The 26,971-nt window shown below is 39.2% G+C and overlaps 1 protein-coding gene across 1 annotated transcript in view; it reads left to right on the forward strand.

Moving 5' to 3' along the window:
- The window catches only part of ADGRV1 (adhesion G protein-coupled receptor V1), a 564,972-nt gene that overhangs the window by 537,381 nt on the left and 620 nt on the right, over positions 1 to 26,971 (forward strand). Inside the window, exons 90-91 of the mRNA XM_060146321.1 lie at positions 14,886 to 15,077; positions 17,477 to 17,654. Coding sequence (XP_060002304.1) covers positions 14,886 to 15,077; positions 17,477 to 17,654 — 370 coding nt within the window. The remainder of the gene's footprint in view (positions 1 to 14,885; positions 15,078 to 17,476; positions 17,655 to 26,971) is intronic.

Here is a 26,971-nt window from a genome sequence, read left to right on the forward strand (position 1 = left end):
AATCTCAGTGTGTTTGCCAACCCAGAAACTCTCCCAACCAGGTCCTTTGGGGGTTTTATGGAGACTTCATTACATAGGCATGATTGTTTAAATCACTGGGTGTTAGCAACTGATTCAACCACCAGCTCCTCTCCCCTCCTTGGAGGTCAGGGGGTGGGACTGAAATGGCACCATTGGCATCCAGCCCCCGTCTTAGGTGCTTTCCAAAAGTCACTTCATTAACCTAACCAAAGACACCTTTATCACTCTCCTGGCTACAAAAATGTCCAAGGGTTTTAAGAACTCTGTGCCAGAAATGAGGGTGAAGACCAAACGTATATTTCTTATTATAAATCACAATATCACAGGCAGTAACTCTGTTTATAGCACCAAGAGGGTGCTTGCTCCTTTCTTTAAAATGTAGCTACAATTTTTAAAAAAAACAAAAGGTAAATGCTCAGGATGCCACTGACTTCAGCTTTCTATATTAAAGATTGAATAAAATGGAAAAGACCCAACTACCAATATCTCAAGCCTGTTAATGTCAAATCTATGCATAAAATATGTAGGAACGAGGAAACAATATGTAACCTGCAGAGATATGTGTCCAAAATTCCCGAGGGAAAGAAAAATAGGCAAGCCTACAGCAATCTGTTTTACCCCATGTAACGTATTGTCAAGGCATGGCCTGATGCTTCTCTGTGTCCAGATTTTGTTATTATTGACAAATAATATAAAGGACCTCAGTCATCCTTTTGCCATGTGGTAGAATACATAGATTCATTATTTTTCACCGATAACATGTAAATAAATATTTTTAGATTGTTTTTATTGACTGTACAAACATTTCCTTATACAAACTTAGAATGCTTTCTTATAATTTTTAGATTATTTTTTCAGAGAATATGGGATTTCATTTCTTTGTCTTGTAAGTCCCACATTTTCATTTGTTTATAAGACTTTTTTTCTTTTGGCCACGCCGCACGGCTTGCGGGATCTTGGTTCCCCAACCAGGGATTGAACCCTGGTTTCACAGCAGTGAAATCTCTGAGTCCTAATCACTGGATTGCAAAGGAATTCCCCACATTTTCATTTGTTCTAAAGATTACAACCTAGGTTAGAATAATGTTGCAAAATATGCATTCTCTTATAAGGGTGGTAAAATTTAAAGTCAAGGTACAAACCCCTTTCTGCATTGAAAGATTTGCAGAAGTACATAAAGTACAAAATTTGGTGTTTGGACTTTAGTTCCTTAATGTTAGCAAAGCTTCATTTTAGACACAGCTATTGCTTCATATACTTAAATTAAAAGTATTTTTAAACCAACAAAATAGTAAAATGTATCATGCTTTCACATATACTCCCAAGGGTTTTAAACACACACACACACACACACACACACACACACACACACACACGGGGTTCAGCTTTTATTGCCTTTCCCATAACATGCCTTTCATCCTCTCCCACTATAGGTGGTTTTTGTTCCAACTTAATAGCCTATACAAATTTGTGATTACATACCCTCATACCCCCTACTCACTTGGGATCTGAGTCATGAGAGCAGCTGCCAAAGAGAGCACCCCAGTTTGTCTTCTAGAATTTCTGGAAAGGTGTAGTAAAGAAATGGCATAGATGGTACAGCTATACCCATTTCTTAGTTAAGAGTAAGCCCTTAAGGCATCAATGCTGTTCGTAGTGGGATCCTGGTTTTTCTTGCCCTTATTTTTCAAGGACCCAGATAATACAGATTTGGCGGGGGACTTCATATATTCACTCACCCACTCAACAAAGATTTATGAAGAACTTGGTCTTCACAGGGTGCTGTGCTGTGCTTATGGCAGTGATGCCCAGGGTGTGGGACACAGTGTTGGGTTACCTAACCCAGAATGGAGTGGTGGGGTGGCCAAAGAAGCATCTCAGTGTCCTGGAGGAAGCTGATACTTACTTAAAGCCTTAGCCAGGCTAGAGGAGGAGGAGGGAGCAGAGAGAACAGCAAGTCCACAGGGCAAAGCTGAGAAAAAGTGCAGCACGTTTGGAGGAATTGAAAGTTCCTGGTGGTTCATTTTGCCCGGAGTGTGGAGTCTGAGTCAGGGAATGGTGACGGACAGGACCAAACCGCGGAAGGCTTTATTAGCCAAGTTACAAATTGTATACTCTGAAGGTACTGGGAACCACTGAAGGATTAACACCTCACCACTACCTTCACATTTTTGTGAAATGACTCAATAAAGAATAAACCGTATCAGTGAAGAAACTGATGCCCATGCCTTAAGAAAGATGGTCAAGACTTGTATCTGTAATCACACTAAGGCAGAACAGCACCACGGTTTGTATTCTCTACCAGTTCTGGGAAAGAAGTGGTTCTTAGCCATGTAAAATGTTCAACCACCAAGAGCCTGCTTGGCTTTATAGTGTGACATTATCTCTCGGAACACGACCTTGTGGCGGGCCACCTCAACTGGTAGGAATGTGCTACACAAAGGAATAAACCAACCAGGTTAAGGATGAGACTAACTTTGTGCAAATCCTTTTAGCATAAAAACAATATCACCTTATATTTATAAAGCAGATTTACAGTTTACAAATATACCTTGCATTTCTTTTATCTGAGCCTTATAATAATCCATGGAAGTAAAAGTTATTGATTCCCATTTTATAGATGAAGAAACTGAGGTTCATATAAAATATAACTCAATATAACAGTATTTAGCAAATAGCAAAGCAACATATACTAATTATACTAATTGGTATATAATTATACTTATTTACTAATACTACCTATTACACATTAAATTCTAAGATATATGACTTTAAATCCCATTCTCCACAAGAGAATGATTATAACCAGTCAAGAAAATTAAGTTTAAGGCTAGAATAAAATCCTTTTTTCAAGTTTTTGTTAAATTATCAATCGTAAGAATTAAACACTCTACTTCCTAAAAGAGTAGAAGATAATACATAGTGTTCTTGGACTCCAAATATAAAACAATATAATACACACTTTGCTGATTGGTATACTTGTTTTAGTCTAAGGAAGAGAAATGCTCTGTTTAAAGTGTTCTTTTTTTTTTTAACATCTTTATTGGGGTATAATTGCTTTACAATGGTGTGTTAGTTTCTGCTTCATAACAAAGTGAATCGGTTATACATATACATATGTCCCCATATCTCTTCCCTCTTGCGTCTCCCTCCCTCCCACCCTCCCTATCCCACCCCTCCAGGCGGTCACAAAGCACTGAGCTGATCTCCCTGTGCTATGCAGCTGCTTCCCACTATCTACCTACCTTACATTTGGTAGTGTATATATGTGCATGTAAAGTGTTCTTTTTTTAAAAAAAAAGAAAAGTTAATTGATTGACTTAAGGTCATGGTCATTAAAAGAGGCACTAACTAAAAAATTTATCTTTTACTACCAGTATAACATATATATAAATTGTGTTCTGAAATATTGGCTATGGAATCAATACATGAAACGAAATCTTTTTTTCCTTTGACTTTCATCACAAGAGATAATACATGCCCACATTTTAAACTTACCGACTATCACAAAGTTGAAAATTTCTGTTGTGAAAGAAGTTTGGGAGTGTGGACCTGCATCATAGGAAGCATTTTAGGCCACAGGACTTAATTAATTTATATGCCTCATATTTTTAACTCTAGTGTAAACTCTTTGAAACAGATACCACATCTTTTATATTATTTTACGAATCACAGAATTTTCCTATACTAGACCCTCAAAAACTTTTCAAAGAATAGTATACAACATTATTTTGAGTAAGAAAGATAAAATATTTGGAAGAGTATCCCCAAATTTAGGTAAGGCCAGTCACTGGACCCATCTTCCACTTCACTTATTTCCCCCTCAGGCAGCGATCTGAGATTTAGGAAGCAGAGGAGCTCCTGGTGGAGCTCCAAGCATTGAACCATGAGACTGGGCATGAAATACTCGAGAAAGCACTGAGCCTGTCTGTCCACTGCCTGTGTGGAACCTAAGTGCACTTCTTGGTGGACACTCAGCTATTATGTATTAATGAATGAATTGAAGATTGTTAGGAGAGAATTTAAATTGCAGACCATCCTTACGTAAAGAGGGCTGGTTAGAATCTGGATTTTTATTAGGATATACTCAATAGCTCTGTTGTTTCAAATAGGATTTCTTCCACAATGCAGGATCCTTCTTGAGCCCTATCTAGCCCTACTAAATTGCCATATAATTCACTGTCATTGACACTTGAGTGAAAGGGGGTGATGTTAATAAAAATGCTGAGACAGCAGGCTAAACCAGGAATCCCAAGCAAACCGGGACTATTCCAGGCAAACCGAGATCTGAGGTTTCTTCAGCTATCGCCCAATTGTAAATCCAACCTTCAGCTCTCTTTCCCCAAAAAATGCTTACATATAAAAATGTGTCCTTACATAATTAACAGCGTGGGGAAAATAAACCCTCTCTAGAAATTGTAGTTTTAAGAAAGGTCATAGACAAGATAGAGTGGTATTTCTGAGTGTTAAGATCTGGTATAAATTTGGGGTGCAGGGGGGTTGACTTCTCTGTATTTTCTTTTCTTTCTTCTTCCCCCTTCTGCAATAAATGTTAACAATTGAACTTGGGCTGCTTTAAATTTTTGCTCTTTAAAATTAAAATATCCATACATTTTTAGAGTTTTGTTAGTAAATTAATTATTCCGTAGAGCATTCCTAGAGCTATCTTAGTGTCCTTGTTTCACTGACTAGAAAATTGCAATAAAAAGATACTAAATGATTTCTCCCTATTAAGTAGCTCATTAATCATCAGAAAAGAGTATTTGAAAATAATAACAAATAATATTTTGATAATATGTAATCTGGTTCTTAATATCTAGAATTATTATTGATATCCATTTACATGCTATATTATCTCAAATCTATAAAGGCAAAGATTCCCAGAAGTGTGGTAACTCAGAGTTTCTGTCTGCTGGTGAGATGTCTCAGAATTTGCCAGTTTTGCCAGTTATAAGAAATCTCTTTCTCCTCAGTGCATGATTTATAACCTGTGAGTTTCAGTACAGCAAATCATAGGATGTTGAGTTCCACATTTCTATAAAAGTCTCTATGGACTGTATCCTTATTTTGGAATTGACTCATCAAGAATGTTTCTAAAACAAGGCCATTTAGATCACCTTTGATATTTGATTAACCATGTTATAATGAAATGAATAATTTCTTAGAAGCTTACTAGATTTTTTTCCTTTCAAAAGTGATATAAAAGATGTAGAAGCCCAGTAGTTACATGTCATTGGCTGACTGTCCGCCTTCAGCAACCTGTGGGACAGGAATAAGTCAAAAGTACAAAAATTGGGCATTTCCCAAAGGGGCCTTGGTATCAGAGTTGACTTAATATTGGCAGGCAGGCACACCCATCGTAGAATATGTGAAATATTCAATGTTCATTGAGTATCTTCAGATGGAATGCCTGAAGTTTGTAGTTTAAAGGAATTAAACTCTGTGCTATATAGTCTTTTGCTCTAAGAATAATAATGAATGAAGTAGATGAGGAGGAAGGAGGAAAACCCCCCATCCAGTGTCAGCATGTAGTTATCAAACTGGCTGATCTCATGTCGTGTGTCAGATCATTCCGTAGCCTAAGGGTACCTTTTTCTTGACAACTCTGTGTATTATGTATTTCAGTCTCTTCTCATTGCTCTCTGGATGGGGGTGACAGTAGACTGCAATATATAATGTATAGTGCTATCAAGGAAAAGCTACCCTTAGGTTAGGGAATGATCTGGTTGTGTTTTTCCCAAAGATATCAGTTACATCTGCAGTGAAGAAATGCCTCTTTTCGCTTCTTCTTAATGTCTGTTGGTGCTGATGTGGACCACCTCGCTCTCCTGGAACAGTTCTCTTGGGGTCCCTGATATAGTGAGCTGTGGCTGTTCTCTCATCTGACCTGCCTGACCAGTCGGTCGTTCCTTGTTTACTTCACTTGTTCCTCTTCCTGTTCGTGTTCTCCAGCTGTGCCGAATCCTGAGCACTCAGCATTTTCCTCTACATAGTGTCTTCCTTAAAAAAATTATATACCATATGGCTTCAGCTTTTACCACTGCACAGCTATTTGCACACTTATGTCTCTAACCTTGCCTTTTCTCCTGATCTCCTGTCTAGCACTTACAATAATCTTATTTTCACTTCAGCATGGATGGTATGTAATTTAGTTTCCACAGCAAAATGATCGCTTCTCCTCTCTTATTTTTATTGTCACTGGGTCATTTAATTTTCCCTTTTCATCATCATCAACATTATTCTTTGGTCTCCTATCAGTGCACAAACAAGATTAATCCATAGAGTTGTTAACAGATACCTGAATGCTAAATTTTTAAGGCCTTTAGAAAAAGCAATTTAAAGGATGCTGACCAAAACTATGTTAAAAAGTTCTTATAGAGTTAAGAATGTTTTTTTCATTTTTAAATGCTGGAAAAAATAGAGAGGAGAATGATATTTTGTGACATGTGAAAATTGTATGAAATTCAAATTTCAGTGTAGTTTCGACAGAGACCATATTCCCTGCTAAGTCTAAAATATTTACTATGTGACTCCCTTCAAGAAAAACGTCTGCTGACCCTTAGTTTAAAAGATTAGTGTTCACTTTATTAAAACAACAAATTCAAAACTCTAGTTTGTTCTTCAGCTTTTAAAAAAAACCAGGTGGTTACACACTTATGAAACCACAGTCAAGATACAGAACATTTCCATCCCCCCCAAAAGATTCCCCAGGCCCCCTTGCAGAACATCCCTCCCTTTGCTTCCATAGCCAGGCAAATACTGATCTGCTTTCTGTCACTGTATATTAATTTGTAGTTTCTAGAACTTTGTATAAATAGAATCATACAGTGGGTACTCCTTTATGTCTGGCTTTTTTTTTTTTTTTTTTGCCGTACGCGGGCCTCTCCCTGTTGTGGCCTCTTCCGTTGCAGAGTACAGGCTCCGGACGCGCAGGCCCAGCGGCCATGGCTTACGGGCCCAGCCGCTCCGCGGCATGTGGGATCTTCCCAGACCGGGGCACAAACCCGTGTCCCCTGCATCGGCAGGCGGACTCTCAACCACTGTGCCACCAGGGAAGCCCTATGTTTGGCTTTTTTTTACCCAGCATACTGACTTTGAGATTCATTCATATTGTTATGTGTATCAGTAGTTTGTCCTTTTTATTATTATGGGGTTTTTTTTTCAGCTTTATTGAGGTATAATTGACAAATGAAATTGTAAGATATTTAAAGTGTACATCTTGGTGATTTGCTATAAATGTACAAATTGGCAGTGGGCCGATTTGACCCATCACCATAGTTTGTTGGACACGCTGCAGACTTTTTACTGTTAGACAAAACAAATAGTAAACTTTTGAATAATCTCTTCTGCATAGGAAAACCACCCCAGAGGACAAGGAAACGGCTCACTTTATTTTATTATTGTCATTGTTATTATTATTATTAATATTATTCTGCAGACTCTAGATATTTCCAGTGCCTGTGGCAGAGATTTCTCAGAGTAAACCAAAAATGGTTCAAATTATTTTTTAAGTACTTATAAATATAACAATATTTAAATAAATAGTCATGGTACAATTTAGCATTTTTGTCATTTAAGTTAAAAACATTTTTCACATTCAAAGCTTAATCCAACTTGAATCCCTTCTCCACTTTTTATTAAAACCTTTAAAAAGAATTATCCTCAGATTCCAAACCTCTTCTCCATTATTTAGTTCCATCCCAGTACTGTCATGACCACTTCCAGCCTTCTCTGCCCCTCAATCCTACCACCAACTCAATTTGTACTTCTGAAAATTTTCTTATCTAGGAACTCTCAAAGCAGGGTGTTGGTGGGATCAGGGGTTTGTGTTGTTGTAACTTAAAAAAAAAAAAAACCTTAATTTTCAGTTCCTTCTATCTTGTCAAAAATAGTCTGGCTCCTGATAAGTAGTATCATGATTGATTAGCACTCCATGCTTTGAAACTTAACAGAAGCATAAAGAACATTGAGAGTCTCTGTGATGAAGTCCTGTAGAACAAGTTTCAAGAAGAAAAGCTGAAGGAAAAGGGACCATACCATCTGGAGATGAAATTGCTGAGGCATAACCTAATAATTGTCTTTTGATTCATGAGTATTAATCTCAAAAAAGACTGACCAAATGTTTCTCCTGTCCATAAGTGACACACACAGAAATATGTTCTTAAATTGCAGATAGAAACTTCAGTTGTATAAAAGAAAAAATATCTTGTCTATGCTCTGGATATTTATGATAAAAAGAACACATAGAATTGTTGCTCCTAGTTCTTAACAATATTTAGAATAGACGTCTTTCGAAGCCCCAACCTTGAAAGTGAAGCCCTGCTACCCAGATATTTCAGTCACAGACATGTCTGAAGCCAGCAGACTAAGTTAACTGAACTTCTGTTGACTCTCCTTGTTCTGAATAAATCGTGTCCCTTAAGTTAATAAGAAATTTTAGAAGAACTTGACATAACCCATGGTGAACACTAGGTAATTACTGATCCCATCCAAGTATTTTTAAGAGCAGTTGGGTGATAATTGTTCCCAGAGAGTTCTAAATGTTACAATTGCACTGATAACCAATGGCCATCAAGATGACTCACTTGTTTCCTTTCTCTGTATATTTAATGCACATGTTAGATTGAAGATTCTTACTGTAAATAAGAACATTAACAAAAGCAACTTAAACTGTGAAAAATAAGAGCAGTTCAAAAAATATGAAGCGATGAGAAATGAAATTCCTCCTTTTCTCACACCTAAAAAAATGTACAAATGCATATACTGCATTTGTCTTTTCACTTCTGTCATTGGCATGACATCCAGTCTTTGCTGCTTAGTCACTGGTGATGCAAAACAGCAGTAGGTCAGCAGCCCAAGAGCTGTGTGAAGCCAAAAACAAGAAATCACAGAGACTTCACAGGGGTGTCTACCAAGGGAGAACAAAAGCAGAAGCTGTGAAGCCCTGTAAGGAGAAGTAGTCACAAGAAAAAGCAGCAGCATTATGCAAACCCAGTCCCAGCAGAGAAGGCAGAGACAGCCAGGAAGTCACCTGGGGATTCAGCACCAAACAAGCCTACCACCAGAGGGTCACAGACCCAGAAGAGCAGAGACCCAGCCAAGAGTGGATGCTTCACTCTCCCATAAGAGAGTCTTGGCACATGTAATGTATAAAACACAAAGACTGAGCCAAAACAAAATTTTATTGAGCAACTACCAAATTACCTAACTATAGTGAGAAAATTAGAGGACTAAAACGAACACTTGCCTGTCCCCACTCCATCGTACTCTCTCCCACTGATGAAACTTAAACACCAGAATTTCTTATTTAACAGATATTTCTTAAGCTCCTCCTGTGTGCCAGGGACCATGCTATAAACTAAAAAATACAACTGTGAGCTAACTGGACATAATCTCTTGCTTTCTAGGAGGTTACAATTTAATGAAAGATATTCTTTTTGTAATCCCAAATTTGTAATTTTTGAGTTGAAAAAAAAAAAAGCCTAATTTTAATGAAGATTTCATTCCTCTAAGTCCTTTCTCCTACATTGTTTTGTGCTCTTTCTTAGGCTATCCAAAAGATAGGTGGTTTTGATTAGGCCATTTGTAGGATTACACTGCCTATTTCTTAACTATTTTTCATAACAGAATTAACATATACCTGGAGATTTTGAAATTACACATTTTCCCTGGGTCTCCAAAAACAATATTCCTATTATTTTAATATCTTTGTGCTACAAAGTTTTAAAAACATAGAAAAGAAAAGCAGCATTAATAAATGGTCCCTGTGTCCATGTTCCCTTTATTACTAATATACTGACAAATTTGCTTAGACTTTTTTTTAATCATTATTATTTTTGGAAAAATGATAAATATTTATTATAAAGAATTGAAACAAATAATAAAAAGATTAAAAACTTTTAAAGTCACTTCAAACTTCATCCATAAGTAATCCTCATAACTATTAGGTGACTATAATGATGGCCAGGAATTTTCCAAATTTGTTAGTACAAACCACAGATCCAAACAGCTTAGAGAATCCCAAGCAAAGAAAAATATGCCTAGGCATATCATAGTCAAACTCTTGAAAATCTGAGTAGGAAATCATGAGGGCAGCTTGGGGATGTGAAGGGAACATTGTATTCAAGAAAATAATGATAAAAATTAATACCATTCTCATCAGAAACTCTGGAAACCAGAAGACAATGGAATGACGTCTTTAAAGTCCTATAACAAATGAGAAAACAAAACCTGTTAACCTAGAAATCTATGTCCGGTGAAAATATCCCTCTAACAGGAAGGTGCAGTAAAGACATTTTCAGGCAAAAGCTGAAAGAATTATTTTCAAAACATCTGAGCTTTAAGAAATCCTAAAGAGAACTTATGCAGGTTGAAGGGAAAGGGAAATGATATAAGAGAAATCCAATTATATGGAAATTAGTGGAGAACACCAGAAAGAGTAGGTCATTAAATATACAAGATCATTTAACAAATCATTCCTACTTTATACATATATATGTCATTTTGTCTCAAAGACTATTGACTATTTTAAAGTAAAAATAACAACATTAAGTGAACATCATTTCAGGCATCTTTCTAGACATACTAAATATGATTGGATGCCTAATTATAAATAAAATTTAAATAATGTGACCATATTATAGTTGCTATAATATATTGGGTGGGCCAAAAAGTGCCTTTGGTTTTTTTAAGTAAAAATAAAAGACACATTTTTCATTTTCACCAAGAACTTTATTGAACAATGTATGCACTCTTTTGTTCTACTACCTTCTGCCATTTTTCAGGCAACTTCATAATTCCATCCTCCCAAAACTTTTTATCTTTTTGAGCAAAGAACTGTTCCAGGTGCCTTTTACAGTCTTCCAGGGAATGGAAATTTTTTCCTTTAAGAGAATTTTGTAAAGACCGAAATAAATGGAAATCCGAAGGTGCAATGTCTGGTGAATACGCAGATGAATCAGAACTTCCCAGCCAAGCTGTAACAGTTTTTGCCTGGTCATCAAAGAAACATGCAGTCTTGCGTTATCCTGTTGGAAGATTATGCGTTTTCTGTTAACTAATTCTGGACGCTTTTCGTCAGGTGCCGCTTTCAGTTGGTCTAATTGGGAGTGGTACTTTTTGGAATTAATCATTTGGTCTTCCCGGAAGGAGCTCATAATAGAGAACTCCCTTCCAATCCCACCATATACACAACATCACCTTCTTTGGATGAAGAACAGCCTTTGGTGTGGTTGGTGGTGGTTCACTTCCCTTGCCCCACAGTCTCTTCCGTTCCACATTGCTGTACAGTATCCACTTTTCATCGCCCATCACAATTTGTTTTAAAAACGGAATGTTTTCATTACGTTTCAGTACAGAATCACATGTGGAAATATGGTCAAGAAGGTTTTTTTCGTTTAACTTGTGTGGAATCCAAACATCAAAGAGATTCACATAACCAAGCTGGTGCAAATGGTTTTCAGCGCTTTTTATCGGTTATATTTTAATATCTAGACTGATTCAATTCTTTGTGTTTTAATGGCTAGTGAGACACTATCACCAGAATATTTTTATCACATATAATAACTCTTTGCCAGAATCTAAAATAAATACTAGAAATAGAGGCCATGTGGAGTCAATATGTCAGGTTGCTGAACACATCAGGTCAGGATTGCTGAGAGCTCTTGCTGTGTGGGTGTGTCCATGCTCACTGTTCTGTCACACTAGCTCCAACTGGCTGTGCATGCAGGCCAGCATTCAGAATGCAGACAAAATAATGAACTAATATTTCACTTTATTTAGAGACATAAAAGTAAAGGAATGAGCCTGGGCAGCTGTTAAATGGGTTCATTTAGTGCATTTGATAGTTTAACCACTTTTCTGTAACCTGAAGAAATTATGGGATGGGAGAGGCAGAGACAAAAAGGACTGCTGCCTAAGACTGTGCCTTTAGTTACAGTTTGATACCTGGTTTAACCCTCCTCTGAGATCTTTTTACAAGTCCTGAGAAGCTTAACTATTCTTACTTAAGGGCTGTATCTTAGTCCTCAGAGGGGATAGTCAGATCAGTATGAAGCCCTGAGACTTCACTTCCTTCAGAGATAGGCAGCTTAATCAGCTTCCCATTTTACCCACTTCTCCTCTGCCATCACTTCTCGGGTGAATTTGGCAAATGGCAATGTTGATTCTTTCGCACCTCATATGGAACCAACATAAATTTTTGAGATAGGCAGCCAAAATCTTCTGTACTTATTGGCTCCTTCAGATGTTAAGAGTATTTATTAACTCCTTTAGATCATTTTGGTCTCGTTTGTGTCTCTGCTAATAGGTTTAAATTCCTGAATCAAAAGGAATCCAAGCTTGGCCAATCCAGATACAATCTAACTAAAGACTTTTGAAAGCATTTTTCATCATTGTAAGTAGGAGACCCAACAAAATAATCAAAACAGCAATGCACAGAAAGAATTTCCTTCTCTGTAAGCTTTCACTAAATAAGGAAAATAATTCAGATGAATTATATACGTCCTGCTTCTGGAACAGTTAACCTATTATTTTGTAGGATATTGTCTTTGTGAGCAACTTGGGAGTAGCAGGCAATGTTCTATCCTTGCATCTCATTATCTGGCAGTGCACATAGGGGTGGTCTGCAGATTGGATTGAATAATTGAGATTCTAGATTCTCTCTTAAAATTCTTTCACGGAACATCATACAAAGGAGAGCCTGAGATTTAATATACAGCGTTTGGAGTAGGGACTTGTTTTTACTGTGAGGTCAGAAACCTCCACAGCTGAGTACTTTGGATAATGAAGGTCCTTTTTCTATATTCGCCCAGCCTGGGCTGGGCACAGGCAAATGTCATACAATCTGCGTTTAAACATTCTTTTCTTTCCATTTTAACAGTGTTTATGTTTCCTGGCACACATCTAAAAGATTCAGAATATTTACTATATATGTAAATATGCTTTTAAGGAAAAAAAAACATGCAGTTTTCACATGCAAGTTGTTTTCAGCAGACAGTTCCTTCTCTGAAACACAAAAGACTAGATATAAAAACAAACAAGAGAGAAGTGCTGTTTTAACAAATGGCTCCTTGGAGATGGATTTTTAGGACTTTTTTTTTTTTTCCTGATCCAGCTTTTACCCTATCACTTAGTAACACTAAGAGAAATCCTGAAATAAATTGGTGACATTCTCACAGTTTTTAAGGCTGACAGTTTAATTTTTTTCCTGTTTTGTCTGTGGCCAATATAATTAGGTCATACCCATGTGAAAAATTACTTGTACAAGAAAAATTTTGGATGTGTATGTTTTCAGGAAGATTTGTTTCTGCTAATGTACATGACATCATTTGCATGTGAAAGTAATTCACTTACCCTACATAATTTAGAATATTAATGTTGTTTCCAAAAAACCAAAACGAGCCCAATTCAAAAGGAAATGAATGTTTCTGTTACTAATTTTATATCATGGTTACATTTTAAATGTAAATGGTTACATTTTAAAATATTTTTAGCAGGTAAACCACTGATTTTAAAACATATTTGTTAATTACATAGACTGGAAGCCAACTCAGGAAGGGGTCATTCCAGTAGAAAGAGGAGAAAGGCCTAATTTATAACAATATTCCAGAAATGGCAACAGAGATCAAATGCTAGCATTCCTACCTTGCAGACTGTCCTCTAATTTCATTTTACATTAAAAGTTAGTTGTAATTCTTGTGCCTTGAGGATTTTCTAATAGACTTTTTACTATTTATACCAGCAGATACAAGTTTTAAGCCCACAATATTGTTTGCTTTACTGCTTCTACACTGCCAGAAATATTAGGAGATATGGGAGAATGCAAACTTAAAAAAAAATGACCATACTTATTTGTGTTTTATGAAGATCTTGACATTAACTCCTTGTTTTCTTTAACAAGCTGAGTGTCTTGCTTTCATTTTTGTGGATTAATTTAAAAATTTTAGTAATTAAGGAGATTCTTATTTGCTTCCAAAACTTAAACACCAGGATTAACAGACACAAAAGTCACAATTTAAGATATTTTATTGGCTGAGTGTAAAGGTCAAAATTACCAAGCTTTGTAGAAGCACCATTAGAAGTATACAGTAGATCCCTTGTAGAAATCATGAAGGAAAGCCAGTGTAGGCAGTGTCTGGAACACAACTATAAAATGTGAGTTGCTCTCTGTGACGGAAGCAGAGCAATTGTCAAGAGTTTGACTAGATTGCAAAAGAATTTAAAGGGCCTGCAGATGTTTAAGAATGCACAAGATAGCTTTGTCATTCTCATGTAATGTTTACTGAGAAGCAAGGCATGCTAAATATTAAGCAATCCATACTGAGTCCCTACCCAGCGATTTTATTTCCAACTGAGATAAGTAGGTGAGATATTTAAACAGAATTAGAAGGCTTAATTAGTGCTGCCCTTCCCTGAGTCGCCAAGGTGGCTGGAGCATTACTCCCCATTTTGCTAAGGAAAAAAAATGAGAGTAAGTGAGATAGGTGGGAAAAAATAGTAATTTTTCAGAAGGCAAGAGGTTTGCCCTCTAAAACAAAATGTACACAGCTAATCAGATATACTTCTGCAATTCTGTTTTCATGTATTCGTAGAGCTAGATTCAGTTACTGATGTTCTAACCAAGAAAAAAAAAAAAAGACTTCTAAGTGAGAGAGCGGTTTTCTCAAATGACACTGAAGAACTTTTGTGACATTCAGAAATTTACAGGGGCCTGTTGGTAGACTTCGAACATGTTCTGTCATTCCCAGCTTTGGGTAGCATTTGGAGAACACTTGTAGAAAATCAGCTATGCTTACAATCATGTTTATTCTTTAGCTATGGTAGCAGGACTTCCTTTAATATGCTAGTGTTCTCTTCTTTTGCAGGGACTGTACGTTTTTGTGGTTTATTTCATTCTGCACAACCAGACGTGTTGCCCTATGAAGGCCAGTTACACAGTGGAAATGAATGGGCACCCGGGACCCAGCACAGCCTTCTTCACACCCGGGAGTGGAATGCCTCCTGTTGGAGGGGAGATCAGCAAGTCTACCCAGAATCTGATCAGTGCTATGGAGGAGGTGCCTGCCCTTGCCCTTTCTCCTTCTCTGTTTCTCTCTCTCACTCTTTGATATACAACCTTTCCATTTTATGGAGTACAAGTTAAGTGGTGCCATGTAACTTTCAAATCCTTTTCCTACTGACATTCTCTGATCTCTGGTATTTGCTGTGCTCACCATGGTATCATGTCTGTTATCTAATTCTTTTTCCTCCTTGCTTTGTGAGCTCTATTAACCAGCAGTTTGTACCGGGAAATCAGAGCTCTTTCTTCAAAAGCTTCCTAATTGGTTACGGCAGTGACTGAATCTGCTTCAGAAATGGTTTTTCAAATACTGTTTCTTCCTGAAAATATTTTCACAGCTCTCTTCCTTTACTCATGCCAATCCACTACTTCAATCCCAACAAACAAATAAACCTCCCAATGTTCTCCCTCCACGTCATTTTGGGTTCTTGTGTCTAAATCACATTGCCACCAACCTCTCAGTAGTGCCACCCATAGCATTGGTACCACTGCTTGTATTTTGAAACATACCTGAAGACATTTGTCCAGGAAGAGATGGTAAACAGGTCCCTGACAATTTCTGCAGTGCCTGAGATGTGCTTGCCTACCATTCCTTACACAGCCCATGTTAGTGTCTCTGTATGAAGGAGCCAAGGGGAACAGTATTTGTGTTTGCATCCTGAAAAATGGCAGGAAATCAAAGTGCATATGTCTGAAAAGAAAACAGTTTATACATAGTTAAGTAGGTAAATAGATAATCTACCTGCTCAGTGATAATTTTTTTGTCTTCTGTGTTAATTTAGAAAGTAACTTTATTCATGTCAGGCGAAAATTAAGGTAAGTGATCACAAATAAAGTACCATATTTAAAAATCTTGATATGTGTTTAGTACCCTAAAGGGTTCAGCAATCTAGTACCATTTCTATATCCCATAAGCTCTTAAAACTGAATTATTTTCACATCCCAGGTGATAACAATAGAAACAGATATTTTTAAGATCAGCAGTGTGGGAGTAAATCTTTAAAATAATGGTTTTTGTCTCTTTACTTGGCTACCCAGTTTAGCATTTGTCTAGATCGAGACTATACATTAGCCATTAGCCATGTATGTCTGTTTAAATTTAAACTAGCCACAATTAAATAACAATAAAAATTCACTTCATCAGGGCTTCCCTGGTGGCGCAGTGGTTGAGAGTCTGCCTACCGATGCAGGGGACACGGGTTCGTGCCCTGGTCTGGGAGGATCCCACATGCCGCGGAGCGGCTGGGCCCGTGAGCCATGGCCGCTGAGCCTGCGCGTCCAGAGCCTGTGCTCCGCAACGGGAGAGGCCACGACAGTGAGAGGCCCACGTACCGCAAAAAAAAAAAAAAAAAAAAAAAAAAATTCACTTCATCAGTCACCCTGGCCACATTCTAGTGTTCCATAGCCACATATATCTGGTAGCTACCATAATGGAGAACAAATGTCTAAAACATTTGTGGCATCACAGTGCTATACTGAACTGTATTGAACCATCACTGTGTTGAACAGTAGTAGTCCAGATGTTCCACTTCTTCGTAAAATCCTTTAAGGTTTCATGTTCTCTCAAATTTATTTCTCCAGCACTCAAATCATTTTTCTCAGTGAGAGGCATCCCCGCAGTGTCTCAGAGAACCTTATATTGGGAGGCAGCAGCTGTGACAGTTCAGTTCCTGGCCTGAGCTACTACTTAAATGTTCACTGGGGGTGGAGCGCAGTGGCATACCCTAAAGTGTGCTCTGCATTCCTCAGCGGCTTAGAATTGGCCTTGATCCAGCTGTCAGTGAGGCACTGGCAGAGACATTCCAGAAAGCCACGCAGAGAAGGGAAAGCATTAGGAAAGGAAAGATTAAGGGGTGTTTGCCAGTAACCACAAGGGAAGCAAATACATTTACTCATTTCAAGATAGAACTATCTTTTTAATCATTTAATTTTAAAAAGGAGGACTTTAGCATTCTATCAAAGGGCTTTTCTTTTCAATTCAGTATATCCTCATAGATAGCTACTATACTTAAAATTATATGTTGTATCTTAAAGATTTAGGAGGGTTCTCCAGTTCTTATATTTTTAACAGCTTTGTTTGCACATATTCTATGAAAAAATTTAACGTATTGATTGGGTTAAAAAATAATTCTCTTCTTCCACGCATGACAGCTTAGAAATCTACAAGTAATCCTCGTAGAGAAATTGTTTAGCATCGCCAGATTAGACGGTCTCATGGAGAGACTTACTTTTCTAAGGAACAAAGGTAAAATTAAAGGTCAATTCTAAACAGTTCAACAGCCCTTTCACTTAGTCTTTGTAATGAGATGCAGAGATAAATAGCTCATACAGATTTCAGGGTAAGTATGTATGTACTCATATTATGGTTTCCTTTTCTCCCAACCCCAACCCAAAAAGGTGCCACCTGACTGGGAGAGAGCATCCTTCCGACAAGCCAGCCAGGCCAGCCCTGACTTAAAGCCAAGCCCACAGAATGGCGCCACGTTCCCTTCCTCTGGAGGATATGGCCAGGGGTCACTAATAGCCGATGAGGAGTCGCAGGAGTTTGATGACTTGATATTTGCATTAAAAACTGGTATGTGAACCCACAGACCCCCTTGGAAGTAGGCACTCTCGCTATGCTACAATTTGTATCTTCTTCCCATGAAGTTGCAAAAGTACAATCAGTCACCCGTACCACATCCCAATTCTCATGACCCATTCCTAATCCCAGCCGAATTCTAGGATATTTTGTTCTTGGCACCAAATATGAGACAACCTAAAAATAATTGACAATTTGCTTTTAAGAAAAAGGAATACTCTAACCAGATGTAAATCTCTCTGCACTGGAATCTTGCTAGAACACCAAGATACTGCTGAGTCATAAGAATCTGGTAGTGATCTCCCTGAGAGAGTGTTGCCTCTGACCTACCAAAGAGAATTTCTTATGGAGTATCTTTGGAGCAGAAACTTTCAAAGGCAACATAATGGGCCTCATATAGTTCTACAGTTTTCAAAGTGCCATCATATATATAGTATTTCATTGGCTCTTCCTATACGTTCAACTCCACTCAACCTGTGACCCCAATGGAGAGTTGTTTTCAAATCAAATATGCAACTTTTTTCTTTTCTTTTTTCCCTCAGAAAAATGTTGAACTGTCACTGTTAGAAAAAGTTCAGTGAACTTTTTCATTTCTAGATGTACAAACATGCAAGAAGATGTGTCCGTGCTCAGATGAACCTATTGAAATAGTTATTCAAAAGTGCATGTTACTATATATATATTCCCATGTCAGATCAGTGCTTGGCAGTTGGTAAACCTTTTGTAGAAGTTGTTGGAGAATGAATGAATGAATTCATTTCATGAATGAGTGAAAGAAAAATGAAACTTAGAGTTTTCTTGGAGGAGTAGACATTAGATAAACATGACATAAAGAAGAGTAAAATAAGTAGTGGAAAGAGTTATTAATTATTGAGAATTCAAGGAAATGTTTTTAAAAACCTGCTCAGCTGATTCTTGAAGATATATAGAGCTTAAGTAAGTAAAGAGTGGAAGAAAAGCATTGCAGACTGAGGGAATAGAATTAGCCAAAGCCCAGGGCTGCAGGTGCATGACCTGCTTGGGGAGAAGAAGCATGCAGTGTGGCTGGGAGGGAGGGTAAGTAAAGCCAGGCAGCAGGAGAAAAGCCCAGAAAGTAGTTTACCTACATTGTTAATAAGTTACTGTAGTTCCTCCACTGGGTTTCAGCAAGCACCCTCCTTGGGATATTCCTAGACATCCTTGGTGAAAGGATCCCCTGACCAAGTATATTTGGGAAACTGCAGAGATTCACAACTCACTTGAGCATTTTAGCAGCTCTAAAAAGTCCTAGAGTAAAGAAAACCACTTCACTTAATTTAACTTGGGGCTTCCAGAATACATTTAGTGATAGATTCATTTGGGGGAGCAGAAGACTTCCTGATACCCTGCATAATATTAAAATGCTCTTCAGATGCCATGCTAAGGGATGGGATTTTTATAGAACTCAGTGAGCCATCGAGGTTTTTGAGGAGAGGCACAACATGTTCCCACTGGTTTTGAGGCAAAATAACTCTTAGGGAAGTCTGAAGAATAAATTTAGAAGCAAAATCAGAAAGGCTGAGAGGTGTTTACCATGGTCCCAGGGAATAAGGTTTAGACCTCAAATCTGGTGAGTGGAAAGAAAAAGGACAAGAAGAATGCTGAGGAAACACTGAGAGGACAGTCACCAAAGGCTCCTGCTTCTCACCTAGGTGACTGAGGGATCATACATAGAGCATTTGCTTGTTTATTTGTTTTCAAGGGGAAACTGATGAGTTCAGACTTGGATAATTTGATCATTCTGCCTGGTGGCTCTTCAGTAGTCAAGTTGGGGTCTTTGGCGAGGGATCGGGGTTGGAAGTAATGGTCTGAAAGGCATCATGCAGAGATTACATTTGAAGCTATGGGGATGAATAAATTTAGTCTGGAAGAGTGGAAGCTAAGAGATGAGAAGAAAAGAAGTGAGGGAGGGAGAGGGAAGAAGGGAAAACACGAGAAAGGAAAAGGAACAAGAAGAACATCTGAGATGATACCTACGTTTAAGCGTAAATAGAAGAGGGTCCCACAGAGGACACTGTAGCATGGTCAGCATGAAAACTGGAGAGAAGAGTTTCATGAAGGAGGAAGGAACAACTGTATAGAATGCCCATTCGAGCTAGGACTGAAAGGGGGCTTTCAGATTACAAATAGTTCCCAGGGTAGATTATGTCCCCAGCACTGCAATGCAGTGAGTTGATGTTACAGCACTGGAAGCATAAAATGAATTCTTGCGACGTAATTAAATTAGATCTGGGTCCTATATATATATAACAAGTACTAAATGCATGCCATTCCGGAATGTATGGAATGACTTACTTACTTATAGACTGAGTTTAGCGTTCCTTAGAGTTCACTAAACTCTTTAGGAAGTAAATACTTTAAAAGACCACAATAGCAGTCTCTAACACTGGCCCCCTCTATTTTTAGAAAAGGTACGATAATAATCAAGTTCCACCCCCTAGATGCTTTCCATCATACAATATGGTCAAATCAAAGGAGCAGTCCACCTGCCACTCCATCCACAGTGGAATTCACAATTGATACATAGGCCAGATGTGGACCAACAGGGAGTTTTATTTGACCTTCATTGCACTTTAACAATTTTTTGTGGCAAAATTTTAAAATTCAGAGATATCCTGTAAAAATCCAGAATATGTTTTTTAAAAAAAATCTACCAATAGAGTGCTTAAAATCTAACACAACACTGCTTGATTGGAGCTGAGTAATGGCTGCCCCTTTAGACAGGACATGAGCTCTTTAGTTTGTCCAGTGCCCACCAGACGACCTGTGTCAATGATTTATGTGAGCCTCCCTGGCACCTGTGATGTTTGAGTTTGCAAACCTTGACCTATCTCAGGTCCACCTTAACTGCGGGCCACTCCAAGTCAACTACTGGGAACAGTGGGACTTCCAAGTCTTTTTCATTTGAACCCCTAAACAACTTTGAAAAGTTATATTACCCTTTGCATATATCTAAATAAACATCCAAAGGTTTTCATAAGTTTAAATAGAATCAAACAATGTCATTTCTATTATAAATTTTAGGGTTTAAGGGCCTAAGTACCAGAGCAATTTGATACCCACTGCTATTCATTTTATTTTAAATATGTACAAGAAAGCTTTTCTTTTACATTTGGGGATTTTACACTATGCTCTTTTCTCTTTGAACTTGTATTACCATTCTACTCCCGACACAGAATTTTATCCTAATGTAATATATTTTATGTTTGAAATTCATTTAATTGGTATAAAATAGAAGCCCTTGTCCCAAAGCCACTCATGGACTTGTTTTCCATTTGAATTTTAGCCATATTGAATTCCTTAAAGCAAAAAAAAAGGACACAAAGGAAAACACTTGACCTTTTTTCATTTTTAAAATAAATTATCTTTCTATGAGAAATTCACATTTCACTCTAAAAAGAGGACATCATATCTTTCAATTAGTTGTTCTTGAAATGCATCAGCCTCTCCACAGGCAAATGAGACACTCAGTTCTAGACTAGTGATGCCATGGTTATTATTAGTTATTTTAATAGAACTTTCCAATGTATCATCAGTGTCCCCAACCAGGACTGTGGGAGAATGAGAACAGTCACCCTGGGACAGCCTCCATTTAGGAAAGAGGAGAAGGTAGAGAGCTAACTAGAACAGATTCAGCCTACACAGAGTGTGAGTCCAGGATGGAGGGGCATGTATTCTATTTACATCCCTAACAAGAAGTGTTTTTTTATTTTAATGTAATAAAAATTTTTTATTTTAAATGTATTCATTTTTAAATCATGGCATTTTTATGTTGATCCAAAGCTGACAATACTCTAGAAAATGTCAAACTGGGAGCCTGTTGGGCTTAGAAACAGGGTGTTTTTCCACAGGGGCTTCTCCCAGAGGGACTAATCTGATTCTCCATCATCCTTAGTCCCTTAACTTCCTTATTTTACCTCAGACCAATGACACTAAAGTCATGGTAAACGTTTCCCTACTGGAAACGTTTTGTTTGTTTTTTTGTTTTGTTTTTTTTATTTTTGGCTGCGTTGGGTCTTCATTGCTGTGCACGGGCTTTCTGTAGTTGTGGCGAGTGGGGACTACTCTTCGTTGCAGTACACAGGCTTCTCACTGCAGTGGCTTCTCTTGTTGTGGCACGTGGGCTCAGTAGTTGTAGCTCGTGGGCTCTAGAGCGCAGGCTCAGCAGCTGTGGTGCACGGGCTTAGTTGCTCTGTGGCATGTGAGATCCTCCTGGACCAGCACTCGAACCTGTGCCCCCTGCATTGGCAAACGGATTCCTAACCACTGTGCCACCAGGGAAGCCCAAATTTGGAAAGATTTTGATTTTTTTTTTTCCTCAGAAGATTGAAGGAGTATGACCTTTGTATCATGTCTGCATTTTAAAAGGCCATAGAAAATAAGAATGGGCTCAAAGAGGGTTCAGAGAGCTCTGTGTTGGAATCCTAGCTCTGCAGTCAACTACCTGTGTGACTTTCAGTAAGGAACTCAACCTTTCAGTTTCCTCATTTATCAAATGTTCTTTTTTAAAAATTTTATTTATTTTATTTATTTATTTTTGGCTGCATTGGGTCTTTGTTGCTGCACGCAGGCTTTCTCTAGTTGGGGCGAGCGGGGTCTACTATTCCTTGCAGTGTGTGGGCTTCTCATTGCAGTGTCTTCTCTTGTTTGCGGAGCACAGGCTCGAGGAGCGCAGGCTTCAGTAGTTGTGGCATGCAGGCTCAGTAGTTGTGGTGCATGGGCTTAGTTGCTCTGCAGCATGTGGGATCTTCCCGGACCAGGGCTCGAACCCGTGTCCCCTGCATTGGCAGGTGGATTCCTAACCACTGTGCCACCAGGGAAGCCCATCAAATAAGTGTTCTTATTGTAAGTTTTCATGAAGTTTGGAGATTGTCTATGTGAAAATTCTACCACAGTGTCTGGCAGAATTTAAATTCAGTATGTGGTATAAATTATTTGTTGGGTTCGATTTGTTGTTATGTTTAAAAACAGTTTTAACTATTCATAATGTGTTGTGTAACACCTGGGTGTTCACTGCACCATAACTATTGAGTGAGGGAGGTTCGTGCTTGAATGTGTGCCAAGGAGTTTGAAATTTATTCTATAGACAAATATGAACACGTGAAACCTGTGGGACAAAGAAGTCACACGAATAGAGCTGCCCCCATAAGAGGCTGTAGGATGTAAAAGACAACACCCTACGTCTGGGGTCAGAAGTCCAGTTGGGGGACTTCCCTGGTGGTCCAGTGGTAAAGAATCTGCCTTCCAATGCAGGGGACACGGGTTCGATCCCTGGTCAGGGAACTAAGATCCCACATGCCGCGGGGCAATTAAGCCCACGTGTCACAACTACTGAGCTCGCGCTTCAACTAGAGCCCACGTGCCACAGACTACAGAGCCCACACGCCCTGGAGCTCACACCACAACTACAGAGAGAAAACCCACACGCCACAACTACAAAGAGAAAACCCACATGCCACAACTACAGAGAGAAAACCCGCACACCACAACTACAGAGGAGCCCACGCACCATAAGGAAGAGCCCACACAACAAAAGATCCCACACGCCTCAGCGAAGCGAAGACCCCGCATGCCTCAACTAGGACCCGACACAGGCAAACAAAGAAAATTTTTTTTAAAAAATTTAAAAAGAAAAGAAGTCCGGTTGGATATCTTCATTCTGTGACTCCCCTGCTGTGTGACGTGGGCAACTCAGTGAACACCTCTGATCCCCATTCAGTCCCTATGTCTGTAAAACAGGACTAATAATCATGCTTTCCTAATTAAAGCATGTTTGAAATGTTGAGGAAAGGAGAGACTCTAGATGAATGTGAATTATTACTTGTAGTTCCTTTGACATTGCCCGTTCAGTCTACCAAGGGGGAGAGTTAACTGTTATCACAGTTGCTGGATTTTTCGTGAATTTTTGGCTTAAAATTTAAGCATGAAAATACCTTGCAGAAAATCAGGATACTTACTGCCAAATACCTTCCTAGACCATTGAATGAATTACAAAGAGACAAGAAACCTGGGCTGTGTTCCCAGTTCTGCCGTGTTATACTTGTATGTAGAATGTGTCCTTTCTGAGTCTCAGCAAGGGATTAGGATTTGGGTATTGTGCATTTATGTCAACTGGGAGGAAATTGAAAAGGAGGACGAGGTGGATCATACAGATGTGGTGACTCAGGGGAGGCTGTATCTAGAACTTGCTGACATCTTCCAGGGCTCTGGGCTACTGAACAAGCTGGTGACACCCAGTCGCTTGTAAAGCTGCACCCCACGTTGAACCTTCCGGCCCAGTGTGCTTCGTCCCTCACAGTCTGCTCAGCAGGCTCTTAGTTCAGAACTTCTAGTGTGCTTTGTCTCCATGCTGGGCAGATGCTTATGCATTCCTAGTGGCATTTAGAGCAGGCCAACCTTGAAATCAGAGGAAGTCGGTGCTCATTTGTTCATTAAACCCCACTCTTCCCTGGTGCTAATGCTGGGGTCCTCTCTGTTTCTCTGTAGTTGACCCCATATTGGGCAACTCTGTTACTCACCGAGATCTAAGCTGCTATAGGCCTCAGGGCCTCAGTCACCTTCTCTTTATAAAATGGCAATGTGTCACTGGTCCACTTGGAGGTTCTTCTAAGTCAGACAGTTCCTCTGCTTCCCTGGCAGAGAAACATGGGCCCTTTGTCCTTCAAAGGCAGTGTGGCAAACTCAAATGTTACTCACATGTAGGGTCAAACACCATAACTGATTCAAGAGAGCTGATAAAAAACAGCGGCATACCAAAAGGTAGTACCTGGTCCATGTTTTGGTGGTTGTTGTTTTATATAATCCAGAAATACAGGCCCAGTGTTGCCTTGTCTTCTGCTTTTTAAAGAGAAACCCCAAATCTGATTTTTTATTTTAAATGTATTCATTTTTAAATCATGGCAACTAACTAAATTTTTGAATATACATTGTCATTGGTAATATGCTAGTTCTTAATTGAGGAAAGAGTTCACAGGTGTTTGCCATGTTTTGCTTCATGACTTACATGTACATTATATATAGAGGTACCCTACAATTTATCATCCATACCAGGACAATTCAAGAGAGTAAAAGGGATGGGATTAATAATTTTTTCAGGTATAAACTAGGACATTTCTTTTCAAATATTGCATCCTCCAGCTCCCTGCTTGAAGGAATAGTGAAAGAAGTATTTGTGAAAGGGTGTGGAAATGGGCCTTGACGGATAGGTAGGAAGACGCTCAGGCTGGATTTACATGGCACTGCAGGACCAGTCAAGAGAAATCACTTTGAGAAAGCTCTCCAATGGGCAAAAGTTGGAATATGTCTATCTGGTGAGGTCCAGCCGGGTTAGGAGTATCTTGAAAGGCAAGGCAGAGGGTTCCAGGCTGACGCAGTTGACAATAGGAACTAATGTTTGTTCTTGAGAAGGCAGTGGAATGCAGAATGGATCAGAGGAACAGAACAGGCAATACAAATGGAAGAGGAATTTTCAAGAACTAGGATGCAGAGCATAATTTATTAATACACTGAGCAAACATTTACTGAACACTCACAGTGTGCTGGGCACTGTCCTATTAGCTAAGAGACATAATCCAATGGGAGAATCTGAAATTTTAAAAGAGAATCATCATGTTTCCAAGGGTAGCAGAGGGGATACTACCTGAGTTGATAATTTATAGGAAGAGTGGAAGCAGCCAAGCTAAAGCATTGAGGGGGCAGGGAAAGAGCATCCTAGGCAGAAATGCTTGAATAATAACACGGTGGGGAAAGGGAGTGACCAGCAGCTCTTGTGAGACATTAGGCTAGAGAGCAGGCAAGAATCAGGTGGATCGTGCCTTGAAGCTGGGCTGAAGACAAGCACTCCAGAGGTCAGACCGCAGGAGGAGATGCAAAAGAAAGCAGAATAGCTTTGGAAAGGGTCAACAGAGGACTTCCCTGGTGGCGCAGTGGTTAAGAATCCACCTGCCAATGTAGGGGACACGGGTTCGAGCCCTGGTCCATGAAGATCCCACATGCCGCGGAGCAGCTAAACCCATGTGCCACAACTACTGAGCCTGCACTCTAGAGCCCACGAGCCACAACTACTGAGCCTGCACTCTAGAGCCCGTGAGCCACAACTACTGAGCCCACGTGCCACAACTACTGAAGCCCACACACCTAGAGCCTGTGGTCCACAACAAGAGAAGCCACTGCAATGCGAAGCCCGAGCACCACAAGGAAGAGTAGCCCCCGCTCGCCACAACTAGAGGAAGCCTGTGCGCAGCAACGAAGACCCAACGCAACCAAAAATAAATAAATAAATTTATTTAAAAAAGGAAAGAAATAAAGAGTCAACAGGTCAGTGGATGAGTGGATGAGATGGGCCAGTGCAGTGTCAGAGAAACAAAGCCAGGAAATGGGGTTTCAGCAGCAGCCTTTAACAGAGAGAGGGTGGGAAGGACAGAGACCCAAAAGAGGGAGGGTTTGGCTAGAAAGAGGTCATTAGTGGGCTCCTGCTTCCATCTCCGAATAGGTTAAGAAGAAGCTAATCCACTATCTTCCCATAGCTACTAACTGCAGAATTGCCTTTCCTACATGTCAGACAGATAGGGAAGTCTCAGCTGCCCAGACAACTGGTTTTTCACTTCCCTTCTTGTTTGCAGTCTTGTGCCCAGCAGAGGGGGTGGGGCTGGGAACTGTAATCTCTGGTGATTCAGCCAACAGCACACCCTGTGACCACATACCTAGTCCGTGTGTGTTTGTGTGTGTGTGTGTGTGTGTGTGCATGAGAGAGAGAGTGTGTGTGTGTGTGTTTATGTGTTCCTCTGCACATTACAGAAGAAAACAACAAGGTGTTAGTCTAACATAGTGTCAAGTTTTCTGAATTATTCTGAGTCGTGAAAAAAGTAGTAAACAGTGGAGCGTCCTCAAAACAGAGATTCCAGGCGCTATCTTCAGTTAACAGCTAGCTTTGTGGGATTCTTGTGCGGATCTGTTTTGGCACTGTGTTACATAATTATTTTTATCTTAGGAGCAGATCTGAGTCATTGAGAGCCAGTGTCTTCTGGGCACTGATATGATACCAGGTGTTGTCAATGCACAGTTTTCTTCTCGGATGCCTGCCACACTGAGTCTCAGCTGAAGGACTTACTAGGTTTGGTACATATAGGGTTGGAGGTTATATGTTTTCTAACAGCAAATCCTACCCCCCTGCTGAAAAATTCTAATAACTTGCCTGATCTTTTTTATTTTAGTAATCCCCCAATTAAGAAATGCTATGCTTTGGAGTAAGTTATACCTGTCAGCCATGTAGAAACAGAAAAAAAGATTGAGAA

Source organism: Lagenorhynchus albirostris, chromosome 3, assembly GCF_949774975.1.
Source record: "Lagenorhynchus albirostris chromosome 3, mLagAlb1.1, whole genome shotgun sequence".
NCBI lineage: Eukaryota > Metazoa > Chordata > Mammalia > Artiodactyla > Delphinidae > Lagenorhynchus > Lagenorhynchus albirostris.